Source organism: Somniosus microcephalus, chromosome 14 (genome assembly GCF_052327205.1).
Source record: "Somniosus microcephalus isolate GS21.2 chromosome 14, FLI_Smic_1.0, whole genome shotgun sequence".
NCBI classification, from domain to species: Eukaryota; Metazoa; Chordata; class Chondrichthyes; order Squaliformes; family Somniosidae; genus Somniosus; species Somniosus microcephalus.
In genome coordinates this window covers 25,738,551-25,751,801 of record NC_141000.1, presented here as the reverse complement: position 1 = coordinate 25,751,801, position 13,251 = coordinate 25,738,551, and the positions used below count along the sequence as shown (strand labels likewise).

The 13,251-nt window shown below is 48.7% G+C and overlaps 1 protein-coding gene across 1 annotated transcript in view; it reads left to right on the top strand.

The window, feature by feature from the left end:
- wwc3 (WWC family member 3) overlaps positions 1–13,251 on the top strand; it is a 275,710-nt gene that overhangs the window by 153,961 nt on the left and 108,498 nt on the right. Inside the window, exon 5 of the mRNA XM_086006371.1 lies at positions 2,029–2,108. Coding sequence (XP_085862497.1) covers positions 2,029–2,108 — 80 coding nt within the window. The remainder of the gene's footprint in view (positions 1–2,028; positions 2,109–13,251) is intronic.

The window sequence follows — 13,251 nt, the reverse complement described above, 5'->3', positions numbered from 1 at the left end:
GGTGTATAGGGCATAATTTCAAAGTTTACAGATGATATGAAACTCTGTGAAGTGTTACATTTTGGTAGGAAGAATGAGGAGAGGCAATATGAACTAAAGGGGGTGCAGGAACAGAGAGATCTGAGGGTGTATGTACACAAATCTTTGAAGTGACAGGATAAGTTGAGAAGGCTATTAAAAAAGTATGTGGGATCCTTGGCTTTATTAACAGAGGAATAGAGTATAAAAGCAAGGACTATACTAATCCTTTATAAATCACTGGTTAGGCCCCAGCTGGAGTATTGTGTCCAATTCTGGGCACCGCACTTTAGGAAGGATGTGAAGGCCTTAGAGAGGGTGCAGAGGAGATTTACTAGAATGGTGCCAGGGGTGTGGAACTTCAGTTATGTGGACAGACTGGAGAAGCTGGGATTGTTCTCCTTAGAGCAGAGAAGGCTATGGGGAGATTTAATAGAGGTGATTGGCAAAAGAACCAGAGGCAAGATGAGGTAAAAAAAAATTTTACACAGCAAGTTGTTGTGATCTGAAATGCACTGCTTGAAAGGGTGGTGGAAGCAGATTCAACAATAACTTTCAAAAGGGAATTGGATAAATACTTGAAGGGAAAAAATTGCAGGACTTTGGGGATAGGGCCGGTGAGTAGAACTAATTGGATAGCTCTTTCAAAGAGCCAGCACAAGCACGATAGGCCGAATTGGTCTCCTTTTGTGCTGTATCACTCTCTGATTCTATGAACTCCGCGCCTCCACAGATGGGCCTGCTGAGACTAGCAGTTTATCTTCGAGGGAATGAAGTTCTCATTTTTAACTTCTTTTAGGGTTTTATGTAATCCAAGATTGAATGAAAAGCAATAACTTTGCTAAGCTTTAAAAGCAATATTCTACACAGAAGCTCTCAAGCCTATGTTAACATAACTCTAACTTCAGTGCTCCAGCTCAAGCAAATTGTCTCAAAGTGGTTGGCTAATTAATACATTGTCGGATACTGATTGTTAAGGGAGTGTCTCTGAATTACATACCAGACTGATATGAAATATTACCATTTGCTGAAGTAAAGGAACGTCTGTAGATGCTTTTAATATATCATTGCAGAGGGACCCACGTGCCTTTTTATTCCCAATTCCATCATATTGACTAAACTCCCATGTGTTATAAATCTTATGGGACTTCTCCCCTCCTTACTTAGTTCTACAGTTTGCCAGCGGAGTTGTGATTCTAGTTTGATTTTAATTTTTCTGAATTATTATCGTAACTGCGGCCTCTTTTTCTGCATCACTGGCACATTTTTCTTAAATAAAATATATTGTGTATATATATATATATATACACATTTTTTAAAAATAGCCGCCAGCTGCCCGCTCCTCACTTCCTTCCTCCTCCCCCGTCCCTCACCCCCCCCCCCCCCCCCCCCAACAGCCATCACTCAAGTTATTTTCTACCAGACTCCCCTTCCGTATTGCTCCTTACGGTGCAATTTGAACAAGGAGTTTGGAAAAGTGAAGTTACACATGAGGAAAAATCAAGTTGCGCATAGCCTCACATGCAATGCCAAAAGAAACAATACATAACGTTTGTAATAAAAACTGCTTGTTGGTAGTGAAGTGGGCCAGGTGCCAGTGGCTATGTTACTTTGCCACCCACAATTCCAGTTTGAAGCCTGCCAGCGCCTGTATCGCAGAAACTCTTGACTTTTATGAAATTTAGAGTAAATAAAACCTGCTAAAAAGATGGGTTTCACTTACTCAGAATGGCCTAACTTCACTTTTGTTTTAATGAAGGCAGCGAGGGTCTTTGCTGCTTGATTTTGGCTTATATTTGCCACTTATGAGTAAGGAATGAAATCCGCATTGTTACGTTACGTCACGCTAAATGACTAAATGCTAACCGACCCACCAGAACAGTTGGCACGATTTGCCCATCAGTCTTAACGGACTATGTTTAATTCCTGTAGTCTGAATTCAAACGACTGGTTACTGTTATTTGTCCAGATCTGGCTGCATTTATTGGAAGTAACTTGCTTTGTTATTAGGTTTCCAGATTGAAAAGGGAGTTGGCACAGATGAAACAAGAGTTGCAATATAAGGAGAAAGGCGTAGAGACATTACAAGAGTAAGTGTGATATTCATCTGTCCTTGTAAAAATTAATTTTTGAGGTATGTATTTTATCATTTCCAAACTGAGCGCTTTTTAAATACATGTTTTCTTTTAGCCCTTTGGTTTTGTGTGAGTGAATGAAGACCTTGATATAGTCCATATGCAAATGACTACCATGGCATGAGAAAAAACATTCAAAGTTTTCAATGGTTTGCATATTTGGGTATGTGGTACACATATGTGACAAAACTTTAAGCATAAATTGTCTACTTTTTTGTGTCAACATGCCCTCTTTCTTGTTTTGCAATATGATCTGCTTTGCTAGTTTCTAACACTTCTGTGTAGTACCTAGGATTGCAGTACTGGGCATGCCAGTACTCAAACAATAACTTCTGGGCAATGCATTAGTGATTATATTGAAGGGTTGTAGAAGTGATTAGTCACCTGGTTTTTGGAAATCACATTTATGATAATATTAGTGAAAAATCTTAGATGGGGTTTGACTTAATTGGTTGCCCATTGTCTGTTTTTACTTGTTGATTTGCCATCTCACTTACTTTAAAAATAAGATTACAACCAAACTTTTCCGCCAATCAGCGGCTTTTCAAAATGGCCGTTTTGGAGTCATTTAAATCAGTCTTGGTTATTTTCAGTGGGAGGAAAGTTGCAGATGTTAATTTTAATGTTTTTCCAAAGCATGCACTGTTTTACTTATCAAAATGAGGGATGTGAGTGCTGAGGCTGGAACATATTTCTACCGCAGAGACCCTGGGGCGGAAATTGGATAATGCCAGCCGACTGGTCGGCCTGTGCCCGATCGAAATCATTCCACAGTTTTAAACAATCCTGAGTGGATCAGGCCCGACGCTTGACCTGCTCACCACCGACTAATTCTGCAAAGGGGTCTGTCAATCGGCATTAGGCCCCTTGAATATATCAATTAGGGACCTAACTCCTGATTTAGACGGCTGCCCGGAAAGCCTGGTTTATTTGCTGTCTGTTTGGGGACACTAAAATATAGAACCCACGAATTTAGCAGCACGACCAACCTCTGCGCAGATTGGGCGCAGGCCGTCCCACTGCTACATTGATGTGTTTTGCTTTACGCCTAAAAATGGGTGCAGCCAATTTCTACCCCCCCCCCCCCCCCCGTGGAAAGAAAATTTGTGTCAGAGAACTGGAGGACGGCACATGTGATCCTACTCTTCAAAAAAAGACGCTGGATAAGGAAGGGAATTATTGGCCACTAGTCTTACTTCTGTATGTAAACTACCAGTCTGTAATAAGGGATGAAATTACAAAGCACTTGCAGAAACTTAAGTTAATCAGGGTTGGTCTGTACAGGTTTCTAAAGGGATTTCATGCTTGACCAATCTTACAAAAATCTTTGAAGCAAGTGGAGCGGTTGTGGTTTATATGGATTTTCAAAAAGCATTTCATAAGGTACCACATAAGAGACTTGTGGCTCAAATAATGGCACATGAAATTAAAGGGAATGTGGATAGAGAGATGCTTGGAAGTCAGAATTCAAAGAGAGGGAGTTTGTTGGAATGTGGAGGTGCAAGGAGCAGCGTTCCACAGGGACCCCTGTTGGTGTCGCTTCAATATTTGTGTAAATGGCGTGCATTTAGGAATCGATGGAACCATGTTGAAATTTGCTGATGAAGCAAAAATAGGAGGCTTGGGGGTATGGTATATTGTGAAAAGTGGGGATTGATAGGTTAGCAAGATGGGCAGATAAGTGGGAGATGCCATTCAGTGTAGAAAAATGTAAAGTAAAATATTTGGAAAGGAACTGCGTCTTAAATGGTAAGGTTTTAAATGGCACAGAGCACCACTGGCACCTTGGTGTGCAGGCACATAGCTCGTTAAAAGATGGCCAGGCAGGTAGATAATGTCATAAAAGGCAAATTAAATCTTTGGTTTTGTATCGAGAATACAAAACAAAGAAGACAATATTCAACTTGTAGAAGACCTTGGGCTACAATTGGAGCATTATGTACAGTTTAGGCAGCCCATTATAGGAACGGTATAAAAGCAATGGAACAGACAGTGTAGTGTCTAGTCATGGTGCGCCAAGCATTGTGGGTCTGGGGCAGGCTTAATGGACCAGCTGTCTTTTCTTGCCCGTCATTTTCATATGTTTGTATCAATGTAACGTAGTATGCAGTGACACTAATTCCTGAAGTATGATCCTCTGAAAAATGCTGAATACTGACTCTTTATAATTAGCCCAAGGCAGCACTTCCTATAATGTATCTATGTTTGTGTGTACTGCATGACACCAATCCTTTCATATTCCAAAGCACCAGTGATAACGAGCAAAAGCTTGGGCTTATCAACAACAAAAACAACTTGTATTTATATAGCGCCTTTAACATAGTAAAACGTCCCAAGGCGCTGCACAGGAGTATTTTAAGACAAAAAATTTGACACTGATCCACATGAGGATAAATTAGGGCAGATGACCAAAAGCTTGGCCAAAGAGGTAGGTTTTAAGGAGCGTCTTAAAGGAGGAGAGGTAGCGAGGCGGACAGGTTTAGGCAGGGAATTCCAGAGCTCAGGGCCTAGGTAACAGAAGGCACAGCCACCGAAGGTTGAGCGATTTTATAATCCGGGATCCTCAAGAGGGCAGAATTAGAGGAACGCAGATATCTCGGAGGGAGGGGGGGAGGGGGTGGGGGGGGGGATGTTGTAGGGCTGAAGGAGATTACAGAGATAGGAAGGGGCGAGGCTGTGAAGGGATTTGAAAACAAGGATGAGAATTTTGAAATCGAGGCGCTGCTTATCCAGGAACCAATGTAGGTCAGCGAACACAGGGGTGATGGGCGAACGGGACTTGGTGCGAGTTAGGACACAGGCAGCCGAGTTTTGGATCACCTCAAGTTTACGTAGGGCGGAATGTGGGAGGCCAGCCAGGAGTGCATTGAAATAGTCAAGTCTAGAGGTAACAAAGGCATGGATGAGGGTTTCGGTGGCAGATGAGCTGAGGCAAGGGCGGAGACGGGCGGTCTTTGATATGCTGCGGATATGTGGTCGGAAGCTCATTTCAGGGTCAAATATGACACCGAGGTTGCAAACAGCTTGGGCTTATGAAGTATGGTTTAATTTCTGGTTGCAGACATTTCCCAAAGCCCAGGGAAGGTCCAGCAAGTGGAACACTATTTTGATTGCCTGGGGACAGGTTGAGGCTTAGTCCTCCCGTGACCCAAGAAAATGGTGGTCGACAACAGCTCGGTCTAACAATTAACCCTCTATTGACAGTAAGTTGTATACTGGAGGATACGTGGACCCGCCACAATCCCCTATTTGTTTTTGCCGCAGCTGGTGCTGCTACACTTGGAGTCGGCGAGGAAAACCACTTGTTGAGATGGTTCCCCACTCCTCTGGAGGCAGCACTTGTTCACTTAACAGCCTTGCTGTAAAGGTTTGGACTGCATTAGGTACAAGGACCATACCTAACATAATATAAAAGGGCCATGTCTAACATAATATAAAAGGGCCATACCTAACATAATATAAAAGGGCCATACCTAACCTTTTGAAATTCCAACAGAAATTTTCATCAAGTCTAAAAATATTCCAATTTGTCCAGTGTAGATATTTTGCTTATTTTATCTAACTTGACACCATTTAGTATGTGGTACAGCTACAACACTGGCATCTATCCGACAATGTGGAAAACTGCCCAGGTATGTCCTGTCCACAAAAAGCAGGACAAATCCAATCTGGCCAATTATAGTCCCATCAGTCTACTCTCAATCATCAGCAAAGTGATGGAAGGTGTCATCAACAGTGCTATCAAGCGGCACTTACTCACCAATAACCTGCTCACTGATGCCCAGTTTGGGTTCCGCCAAGACCACTCTGCTGCCGACCTCATTACAGCCTTGGTCCAAACATGGACAAAGGAGCTGAATTCCAGAGGAGAAGTGAGAGTGGCTGCCCTTGACATCAAGGCAGCATTTGACCGAGTGTGGCATCAAGGAGCCCTAGTAAAACTGAAGTCATGGGAATCAGGGGGGAAAACGCTCCACTGGCTGGAGTCATACCTAGCACAAAGGAAGTTGGCTGTGGTTGTTGGAGGTCATTCATCTCAATCACATGACATCAATGCAGGAGTTCCTCAGGGCAGTGCCCTAGGCCCAACCATCTTCAGCTGTTTCATCAATGACCTTCCCTCCATCATAAGGTCAGAAGTGGGGATGTTCGCTGATGATTGCACACTGTTCAGCACCATTCGAGACTCGTCAGATACTGACGCAGTCCATGTCCATATGCAGCAAGACCTGGACAACATTCAGACTTGGGCTGACAAGTGGCAAGTAACATTCGCACCACACAAGTGCCAGGCAATGACCATCTCCAACAAGCGAGACTCTAACCATCTCCCCTTGACATTCAATGGCATTACCATCGCTGAATCCCCCACCATCAACATCCTGGGGGTTACCATTGATCAGAAACTGAACTGGACCAGCCATATAAATACTGTGGCTACAAGAGCAGGCCAGAGGCTGGGAATTCTGCGGCGAGTGTCTCACCTCCTGACTCCCCAAAACCTTTCCACCATCTACAAGGCACAAGTCAGGAGTGTGATGGAATACTCTCCACTTGCCTGGATGAGTGCAGCTCCAACAACACTCAAGAAGCTCGACACCATTCAGGATAAAGCAGCCCGCTTGATTGGCACTCCATCCACCACCTTCAACATTCACTCCCTCCACTGTGGCTGCAGTGTGTACCATCTACAAGATGCACTGCAGCAACTCGCCAAAGCTCCTTCAACAGCACCTTCCAAACCCGCGACCTCTACCACTTAGAAGGACAAGGACAGCAGACGCATGGGAACATCAGCACCTACAAGTTCCCCTCCAAGCCACACACCATCCTGACTTGGACCTGTATCGCCGTTCCTTCACTGTCGCTGGGCCAAAATCCTGGAACTCCCTTCCTAACAGCATTGTGGGTGTACCTACACCATATGGACTGCAGCGGTTCAAGAAGGCGGCTCACCACCATCTTCTCAAGGGCAATTAGGGATGGGCACTAAATGCAGGCCTAGCCAGCCAGCGACGCCCACATCCCATCAATGAATTTAAAAAAAGGAAGATGGTTGTGGTGATTGAGGGTCAATCATCACAGCCCCAGGACATCGCTGCAGGAGTTCCTCAGGGCAGTGTCCTAGACCCAACCATCTTCAGCTGCTTCATCAATGACCTTCCCCCCCCCCCCCCCCCCCAACATAAGGTCAGAAATGGGGATGTTCGCTGATGACGGCACAGTGTTCAGTGCCATTCACAACTCCTCGGATAATGAAGCAGTCCATGCCCGCATGCAACAAGACCTGGACGTCGTTCAGGCTTGGGCTGATAAGTGGCAGGTAACATTCGTGCCACAGAAGTGCCAGGCAATGACTATCTCCAACAAGCGAGAGACTAAACACCGCCCCTTGACATTCAATGGCATTACCATCGCCGAATCCCCCACATCAACATCTTGGGGGTCACCATTGACCAGAAACGTAACTGGACCAGCCACATAAATACTGTGGCAACAAGAGCAGGTCAGAGGCTAGGCATTCTGCGGCGAGTGTCTCACCTCCTGACTCCCCAAAGCCTTTGCACCATCTACAAGGCACAGGTAAGGAGTATAATGTAATACTCTCCACTTGCCTGGATGAGTGCAGCTCCAACAACATTAGAAGCTCGATGATGCGCTATCAACAATACCAAAGACTATGAGATGGACTTAAATGAAGTAGGCTTTTATTGACTAAGAACTAGAGCATGCCTCTGCTAGTGAATCCATCCTAAGAGCTCCCGGGGGAAGGGTGGTGAGTCACCTTTATACCCAGGCTTAGGGGTGGAGCCAGGGGCTGAGACATGCCTGGACTTGTACAGGGTTAACAGTGGTTTACCACACAGGCATGTACAGGTTAACAGTGGTTTACCACATTCACCCCTCGTTTAAAAAAGAGTCCGGCGGGGTGAAGTCTCTCCGGGGGTCTTGTCTGCCGTAATGATCTTCGTGGTGCCGGTTGCGGCGGTTCTTTGCCTGCGGCCGCTTCTCGCGTGGGACGGAGCACTGGCGTGTCGTCCTCTCGGGGTAGGGATGGCACCGGCATGTCGTCAGTTCGTGGTAGACACCCCGGTGGTGCGTCGTGGGTAGTGGTGGTGGGTGGAGGTAGTGGATGGTGATCGATGGTGTTTCGGGTGGTACCTGAGGGTGCGAGGTCTCGAATTGAGACTGTGTCCTCCCGCCCGTCAGGATACGCCACGTAGGCGTACTGTGGGTTGGCGTGGAGAAGGTGAACCTTTTCGACCAGGGGGTCCGTCTTATGGCTCCTCACGTGTTTCCTGAGCAGGCGGGTCCCGGAGACGTCAGCCATGGCGGTAGTGATGTCCCCGAGGTGGATTTCCTGGGGAAGACGAACATCTCGTGAGGGGTGGCGTTTGTGGCAGTACAGAGCAGTGATCGTATGGAGTGGAGCGCATCGGGGAGGACATCTTGCCAGCGGGAGATTGGGAAGCCCTTGGATTTTGGGCGAGCATGGCGGTCTTCCACACCGTTGCGTTTTCCCTCTCTACCTGTCCGTTACCCCGGGGGTTGTAGCTGGTAGTCCTGCTCGTGGCTATGCCCTTCTCAAGCAGGTACTGGCGCAGCTCGTCGCTCATGAACGACGAGCCCCTGTCGCTGTGGATGTAATTGGGGAAGCCAAATATGGCGAACAGGTCGTGGAGGCACCTGATGACTGTGGCGCTGGTCATGTCCGGGCAGGGGATGGCGAAGGGGAAACGGGAGTACTCGGCAATAATATTGAGGAAGTACGTGTTGCGGTCAGAGGAGGGAAGGGGCCCCTTGAAATCGACGCTGAGACGTTCGAAGGGGCGGGTGGCTTTAATCAGGTGTGCCCTGTCTGGCCTATAAAAATGCGGTTTGCATTCGGCGCAGACCTGGCAGTTCCTGGTCATGGTCCTGACCTCCTCGATGGAGTAAGGCAGGTTGCGAGCTTTAATAAAGTGGAAGAACCTGGTGACCCCCGGGTGGCAGAGATCATTGTGGAGGGTCCGTAGCCTAGCGACTTGTGCGTTGGCACATGTCCCACGGGATAGGGCGCCTGGGGGCTCATTAAGTTTCCCGGGCCGGTATAAGATATCGTAGTTGTAGGTGGATAACTCGATCCTCCACCGCAATATCTTATCATTTTTGATTTTCCCCCTTTGTCTGTTGTTAAACATAAATGCTACTGACCGTTGGTCAGTGAGCAGGGTGAAACGTTTACCGGCCAGGTAATGTCTCCAGTGCCGTACAGCCTCCACTATCGCCTGGGCCTCCTTCTCGACTGAGGAGTGTCGAATTTCGGGGCCCTGGAGGGTCTGTGAAAAGAAGGCCACGGGTCTCCCCGCCTGGTTAAGGGTTGCGGCTAGGGTGAAGTCGGATGCATCGCTCTCCACTTGGAAAGGGATGGACTCATCCACTGCGTGCATTGTGGCCTTCGCAATGTCCTCTTTTATGAGGGTGAAGGCCGCACGGGCCTCTGCCGTCAGGGGGAAGGAGGTTGACTTGATGAGGGGCCGGGCTTTGTCCGCATAGTTGGGCACCCACTGGGCGTAGTAAGAGAAGAACCCTAGGCATCTCTTCAGGGCTTTTAGGCAGTGGGGGGGTGGGAGTAGTTCCAGGAGGGGGCGCATTCGGTCGGGGTCGGGGCCGATGACTCCGTTTTCCACCACGCAGCCAAGAATAGCGAGGCGCGCGGTGCGGAACATACATTTTTCTCTGTTGTATGTCAGATTCAGCCGTTGGCCCGTACGGAGGAATTTTTCTAGGTTGGCGTCGTGGTCCTGCCGGTCATGGCCGCAGATGGTGACGTTGTCTAGATAGGGGAAGGTGGCCTGCAGCGCGTTCTGGTCAACCATTCGGTCCATCTCCCTTTTGGAAGACCGAGACCCCGTTGGTGACGCTGAAGGGGACTCGGAGGAAGTGGTAGAGGCGACCGTCAGCCTCGAAGGCCGTGTACTGGTGGTCCTCAGGCCTGATGGGGAGCTGGTGGTATGCCGACTTCAGATCAATCGTCGAGAATACCCGGTATTGTGCTATCTGGTTGACCATGTCAGATATGCGGGGAAGTGGGTATGCGTCTAATTGCGTGTATCGATTGATCGACTGGCTGTAATCAATAACCAGGCGCTGTTTTTCGCCGGTCTTTACTACCACCACTTGGGCTCGCCATGGGCTGGTGCTGCCCTCGATAATCCCTTCCCTCAGGAGTCTTTGTACTTCTGATTTAATAAAGCTCCTATCCCCGGCACTGTACCGCCTGCTTTTAGTAGCAATTGGCTTGCAGTCTTTGGCGAGGTTAGCGAACAACGGGGGGGGTGGTTTGACCTTCAGGGTGGACAGGCTGCATACTTTGCGTGGCGCCGTGTTTAAATTCTGCTGGCTGCAGACTGTAAGTGGGGGCAGGGGCCCGCCATATGCCATCGTGACGCTCTCCAGATGGCACTGGAAGTCTAATCCTAGCAGTACGGGAGCGCAGAGCTGTGGCAGGACGAGGAATTTAAACTCTCTGTACTCCACGCCGTTCACTGTCAGAGTCGCTACACAGTAGCCGCCGACGTCCGCCGTATGGGACTTTGAGGCCATAAAGACCTGATGGCGTGTGCGCATAACCGATAGGGAGTAGCGTCGCACCGTGTCGGGGTGGATGAAGCTCTCCATGCTTCCGCAGTCGAAAAGGCAATTTGTGGCATAGCCATTTACCTTTACGTTCATCATGGACCTGGCTAGTTGGTGGGGCCTAGATTGGTCCAGGGTGATGGAGGCCATCGTCGAGGTCGGTGGGTCGCTGTAGTATTCGCCCGCGCCGAGGGTCTGGTCCCGAGATGGTGTCCAAGATGGCGGCTCCCCCTCGGCTGATGGTGTCCAAAATGTGGCCCGCACGGCTCACACGTGGTTGGTGGGGTCCAAAATGGCGGCCTGTACGGTTCACACGCGGCGCTGCTGGAATTGGGGGTCGATTTCGCCTTGCACACTCTCGCGTAGTGGCCTTTCTTGCCGCATTTGGAGCAGGTCGCGTCCTTTGCTGGGCATTGCTGTCTGGGGTGCTTGGCCTGGCCGCAGAAGTAGCATTTCTGGCCTCTGGTCATTGCAGCTGTAGTTGGGCTGCTGGTGGCTTGTGGCCTTACCGGGTCCCAAGATGGCTGCTCCCGTGGCATCCACGTGGCCATCCGGTCAGGGGGGTAGGCGTCCATGTTCTGGAGGGCCACGTCTAACGAGTTAGCGAGGGCCACCGTCTTCTGCAGGTCGAGCCCCCTCTGTTCCAGCAGCCTCTGCCGAGTATAGTTGGACCTGATGCCGGCTACGTAGGCGTCTCGGATCAGGTCTTCCATGCATTCCTTGGCCGTCACCGCTTTGCAATTACAGTCCCGGCCGAGGACTCTCGGTGCCAGTAAATATTCAGCGCCCGATTCCCCGGGGCGCTGTTTTCGGGTAGCCAGGAGGTGTCTGGCGTAGACCTCGTTAACAGGCCTCACGTATTGTTCCTTTAGCGTCGCGATGGCGGCCGCGTAAGTAGTGGCGTCTCGGATGATTGAGTAGACTCGGTGGCTCACCCGTGAGTTCAAGACAAGCCGTTTCGCGTCATCTGTAGTGACAGTAGTGCTGGAGGCCTCCAGGAAGGCTTCGAAACAGCTCAGCCAGTGTTCAAAGTTATTGGCTGCATCTGCTGCTTGAGGATCCAGGTCTAAACGTTCCGGCTTCAAGATTTGCTCCATGTTGAAAATTAGTCAATAAAATTGATGCGCTATCAACAATACCAAAGACTACGAGATGGACTTAAATGAAGTAGGCTTTTATTGACTAAGAACTAGAGCATGCCTCTGCTAGTGAATCCATCCTAATAGCTCCCGGGGGAAGGGTGGTGAGTCACCTTTATACCCAGGCTTAGGGGTGGAGCCAGGGGCTGAGACATGCCTGGACTTGTACAGGGTTAACAGTGGTTTACCACACTCGACACCATCCATGACAAAGCAGCCCGCTTGATTGGCACCCCATCCACCACCTTAAACATTCACTCCCCCCACCACCTGCGTACCGTGGCTGCAGTGTGTGTCATCTACAAGATGCACTGCAGCAACTCGCTAAGGCTTCTTCGGCAGCACCTCCCAAACCCGCAACCTCTTCCTCCTAGAAGGACAAGGGCAGCAGACACATGGGAACACCACCACCTCCAAGTTCCCCTCCAAGTCACACGTCATCCTGACTTAAAAGTATATCGCCGATCATCGTCGCTTGGTCAAAATTCTGGAACTCCCTCCCCAACAGCAGAGTGGGAGTACCATCACCACACGGACTGCAGTGGTTCAAGAAGGCGGCTCACCACCACCTTCTCTAGGGCAATTGGGGATGGCCAATAAATGCTGGACTTGCCAGTGATGCCCACATCCCATAAAAAACGAATTAAAAAAAAAAAAAAAAATGCATGCTTGGGAGGAACAGTGGATCTATGGTTTCCAAAGCTTTCCACCACTGCGGTTTTCCTCGCCTCCTGTCTGGATCTGTTGCAGACTAATTGATAGAGATTGATTGCTATGATTAGGCAACAACTCCATTATTGTTGTATCACCCACCTCTTTGACCAAACTTTTGGTCACCTGTCCTAATCTCTCCTTTTTTCACTGTCAATTTTTGTCTGATTACGCTCCTGTGCATTTCCTTGGGACACTGTGCTACGTTAACGGCACTATATCCAGCGAGATTCAGCAAGCTGTTGCAGAAGGTAGCATTAAAGCTGAGTCTTGTTATGACAAAGCTATGTCATGGGTCAGGATGAGATAACGGTTACACAATTGAACATGCAAAGACAGCATAAGAGAGACCCTTTTGGATTAACCAAATTTGGGACTGTTCACGAGAAGAGCGAATGTTGGAAATTCTCCTAACTATTACCTTAGCTATGGATGTCACCTGTGGTTGGATAAGAGGAGTCAGATGGTCTGGGCAAAGAGGGATAAAAGGAGACTGTTTGACCTGAGATGTACAGATGCAGAGAGAAGGACGGCGGTGCCTGTTGAGGCGGATTCATGCTGGGCAGGTGCAACTAACGCTTCTCTGGTATGCTGGTATTGAGGAGCGGATCCATGCTGATGAAAGCCTA